The 4,819-nt window shown below is 39.7% G+C and overlaps 1 protein-coding gene across 1 annotated transcript; it reads left to right on the top strand.

Annotated features, from left to right (window-relative positions):
• The first annotated feature begins 2,665 nt into the window (after positions 1–2,665).
• Positions 2,666–3,961, top strand: LOC115991335. Its single transcript, XM_031115039.1, has one exon. The coding sequence runs from the start codon at positions 2,666–2,668 to the stop codon at positions 3,959–3,961; it is 1,296 nt and encodes a 431-aa protein (XP_030970899.1).
• The last annotated feature ends 858 nt before the right edge of the window (positions 3,962–4,819 follow it).

The raw sequence follows: 4,819 nt of genomic DNA, 5'->3' as shown, positions 1-4,819 counted from the left end.
TGAACCTAGGTCTAGATCCCCAATAGATCTACACCAACCTTTTAGGCAGCCAACTATCCTTCTTAGAGATAGACCTGTATCCCAATGTAGCTCATCCAGAAACCTAGCACCCTTTCCCAGATCAAGGAGAGACCTAGGACCAGAATTCCAAGGTGTAAGAACCCAATCCAAAGGGGTAAGTTACACAAAAGGGGGGAGGCTGACTGAGGCCATCTGGGTGCGGAAGCATAAACTAAAGGTTACAGTTGTGAAGACCATGACTATGGTGTTACAAGTGTAAACTAGAAAGAAACTGGAGTGGTCATCTAATTACAAGTTCTGGATTGTAAAGAGAATTGGACCTCTGAGGTAGTTTTCCTAAACTGGACTAAAACTGGACCTGCTGAAGACTGAGCCTGAGGGTTCCTTATATAGCTGGAGGAAGCCTTGGATTCTTCAGGAGATTGCGGAAATCACGGAGAGTAAATTGCTTTTACTGAAGGTGAATTTCTTTTCCACCGAAAGCAAATAGTAACTCTGCATGATTCTATCGGGGCACTGTTTGATGAACAGTAACGATCACTGTTCATGAAATAGTGATTTGTCCCCTTGCTTTTCTGGAATACTGTTCATGCACAGTGACTGGTGCTGTGGATGAATAGTGTTCTATCTGGAACTTTGCTGGGTACTGTAGCGGAATAGTAACCGGACTGCAAAAGGTTGTTCTGGAGCTCTTCAGAATATCTTAATCACTTTCCAAGTTGTAACCATCATACGAATCTTGAGAATCCTGGAAGGGGTCAACTGGAATGCGATTAACTGAGGCTTCTGAAGAGGCAGGAGAGTTCTTTTCTTCTGACTCTAACTTTTCTGATTGTAAGAGCAATTGCTAGGCAAGATCTCTTAATTCCTTACTAGATTTCCTAGCGATCTGGACGGAATCTAGGCTGGATTGTGACCTTGTATTATGAGCAATGGCTCTTTGGACTGGTGGAGGAAAATCCCTGTGGATCTGGGCGATAATGTCATTATACTTGAAACTATCCCACCATTTTACGGAGAATTCTCTGTCCAGAAGATTTTGATTGATTGCATAGTTCCACATATTGATCCAGTGAATTATGTACTTGATTTTCATGTGCAGGATTGCTGGAAACTGGGAAGTATGACTGGTGACTTGAAACCTAGAGCTGAAGTATCTTAAGGCATCCTGAAGTGGTTCTGGGAAGATCTGAGGGATTGATCCAAACATTTCCCACCACTTAAGGAACCACGAAGCTACTGGGCTGGAGAATTTCTTGTCAAACATCAAGAACCAAGAATGGTCAAAGTTCTTGTTTTGGTAAAATAGAACTGATAACGCCTTAAAATGTATACTTAATATATATTTATATGGGCGTTATCTCCTTATTATTATGCTTAATTTGTATAATTAAGCCATGATTTTCATTAGTCCCTATTATTTATCTTTACATAATTTCTTGAATAAAATGCTATTTATTGTGTGCAATTTTCTACTTTCAAGAAATTATGTGAGAAAGATGAGTTTACAGGAATTTGTGAAAGAATGGAGGCTAAACTAGAATTAAAGTGGAGCTAAAAGACCATGCTTAAATGTCTAAGGAGGTGTAGCTGGAGTGCTTGGATTGTCTACCATGATTGGAAGCTTCAAATAAAAAAAGAAATCAAAGAAGCAGAATCTGAAAAGGAAAAATCTTATTTGAGCACTGATCAGTATTTTGGACGTATCTCTCTCCTCAAAAATCCAATTGACACAAAACCAGATGGGTTGGAACCGTAACTTAAATATCTACAACTTTTCTTTCTCTAATATCTCTTTCTTTGAATACTTTGAGAACCATTTTGAGTGGCATAAGAAGTCTTGTGTCATTACCAAAACCAATTGGACCACATAAGACAACAAAGTGGCATAAGAAGTCTTGTGTCATTACCAAAACCAATTGGACCACATAAGACAACAAAGGAAATAAGAAAGTTGTTAGGTCTAGTCATCCTCCCCAGGAAGCCATACTCTTTAACCACCGTGGTAGTGATGTAGTCGCCTCTCCCTTCAAACACCCAACCAATGAAGCAAAGGTTGTCAAGAAGGTAATAAAGCAAAACAACTACACCAACTAGTGTTTAGGAGTCATAGGAAAACAACTTGATAGGATAGAAGATCGGATAGACAACAAGGTTATCCTTCAACCAGGAAACCCTAGCAAACCTATCTAGACTTTAGAAAAGCCCTTAGTTAAGCTCCCCACAACTAGGCCAGCCAGTCTCAGACCTAAGGATAAAACAGCCTTAGAAATAGTCGCCCAAAACTTGAGGAACTTGTGAAGAAGGAACCAGTCACCCCTTCACCTAACACCACCTCAACTAGTAGAGGGCAACCTAGAGATAACCAGCCCACATAGCCTCTAGCAGTTCTAGTAGAACCTCTTCAGAAAACGAAAAGGAGATAGAACATCTCGAAGACCAATTTCGAGGTTTACAAATAAATAGGCTTTACCAACCCAAGGTAAACCCAACCAACCTAACCAAGAATTGGTATCCCAGACCCACACCCCCTGACCTCCCGTACGAGGAAAGAAATAGCCAATTCACAATATCCACTGGTAAACTCTATGAATGGAACATAGATGGTTTATCAGAACAAGAAATCCTAAATAAGATTCAGCATATGTCCATGATAGCCAATAACTACCTAAATGATGGACATCAGCACACAGAGGTCATAGAGCTCATGATTTTAGAATTCATAGGAAAACTGTTAGATTGGTGGAATAACTGTCTAACAGAAGAGTCTAAAAAAGACATTAAGCATGTTGTCCAAAAAGATGAGGAAGAGAACCCCATCTTTGACGAACGCATAGGAAGAGGTGTTCCCGATGGAGTCAATATCCTGATCTATACAATCATGAAACACTTCGTAGGTAAACCTAGCAACATCACATCTAGGATTTACAACCAGTTGAGTAACCTTAGATGTAAAAACCTTGGTGAATACAGGTGGTATGAAGATGTGTTTATCACCAGAGTCATGCATAGAAGCGATTGTAACTCTCCATTTTGGAAGGAGAAGTTCATCAATGGCTTACCCACATTATTTGGTGAAAAGGTCAAAGAAACCCTTGCTAGCCCTTTAGGTGTCATAGATTATGATAACCTAACCTATGGAGACATCTCTAGCACAATCCGAAGTGAAGGAATGAAGATGTGTAGAGATTTGAAAATCCAAAGCCAAGCCAGCAAGAGCAAAGCCAAGTACGATGTAGGAAACTTTTGTACACAGTATGGCTTACCTTCAATCATCCCAAAGAGAAAATCCAAGCAAAGAGGAAAAGAACCCTCTGAGAAATCCCATAAGAAGAGAACAGCATCCAAGTATTATAGAAAACAGAAGTTCAAAACAGATGATTTCTATAAGAAAGGAAAATCCAAGTCCACAGGAAAGTACATACCTAAAACATTAGGAAAATGTTTTAAGTGTGGGAAAAGAGGTCATTTCCAGAAAGAGTGTAAAGCTAAGGCCAAATCCTTTATCAACACCTTTGTTAGTGACCAGGCCAGTAAAGAAGAAATCTTCAAACTCTTAGAACTTGACCGCTCAGATAGTGAGTCTCCTAATAGTTCTAGTGAAGAAGAAAAACATCAGTTATATAGGTCGTCCTCAGAATCCTCTAGAGTCTCCTCTAGCTCCTCTAGTGGCCCGGATGAAACCCTAGCTTGCAAAGATAGTTGTTGTAGGAACAAGACTATCAATGTTCTTTCTAAGCAAGAAGAGCTCCTCTTAGATCTCATAGAACAGTTTGAAGACCCAATCATCAAAGCTCAATGGCTTAGTGAGTTCCATAAAACCCTAGTTAAGGAAGCCAGCGCATCCAGACCTAGGATTCAGGAACCCAAAGTTTATTTGGAAAAAATCTATAATAGGTTTACCAAATCCAAGAAGGAAGTTACCGTCCAAGATCTCTAGAAAGAGATTAAGGATACTAAGTCAGAAGTGAGAACCCTTAGGCAAGAGTTAACCATCCTTAGGGTTGATCACAATCTCATGGACCAAAGAGTCAAACAGTTAGAAAATACTTCTCATCAAGGCAATGAGGAAGAAACCTCATTACAGAATCCTTCAGATGATGAAGTTGATGAAACAGTTAACCCTACAGCTGACATGGCATAAGAACCATCCAGTGAGACATTCTTGCAAACCATCAGTAGGATTAACTTCCAGAAATGGCATTCCAAAGTCAGGATTGTCATCAGCAAAGATTTTGAATTTGAGGTCGTTGCCTTAATAGATTCAGGTGCTGATCTCAACTACATTCAAGAAGGAATTATTCCCTCCAAATACTTCAAGAAAACCAAAGAAAGGTTAACTTCTGCAAGTGGAGGTAAAATGCAGATTGAATTCAAAATCCCAAAAGCACATGTTTGCCAAGACAATACGTGTTTCAAAACCACATTTGTCCTTGTCAAGAACATGACAGACAGGGTCATCTTAGGCAACCCTTTCATGTGTCTGTTATACCCTTTCATCACGGATAGTGAAGGAATCACTACCCATCCTTTTGGCCAACCAGTTAAGTTTAAGTTTCTTAGGAGCCTAGAACCTAGAGAGATTAGCAGTCTCCAGGAAGTTTCTATCTCTAAGACCCTTAACCTTATCAATGCCAAGACCCAACACCTTATGTACCTTACGATGAATTAAGCTACAAAAGAATTGATGAACAGATAACTTGCAAAAGCTACCAAGCCGAGATTAGAAAGTTTGAAGAAAAACTTAAGCAGGAGGTCTGCTTTGATCTTCCCACAGCCTTTTGGCATAGAAAGAAGC

This window comes from Quercus lobata, chromosome 5, assembly GCF_001633185.2.
Source record: "Quercus lobata isolate SW786 chromosome 5, ValleyOak3.0 Primary Assembly, whole genome shotgun sequence".
NCBI lineage: Eukaryota > Viridiplantae > Streptophyta > Magnoliopsida > Fagales > Fagaceae > Quercus > Quercus lobata.
The sequence above is the reverse complement of the archived record's forward strand: the minus strand, read 5'-3'. Positions and strand labels throughout refer to the sequence as shown.

Bases quoted from the DNA above. Each gene is read 5' to 3' on its own strand.
- LOC115991335 (XM_031115039.1), top strand. From the start codon at position 2,666: ATGTCCATGATAGCCAATAACTACCTAAATGATGGACATCAGCACACA.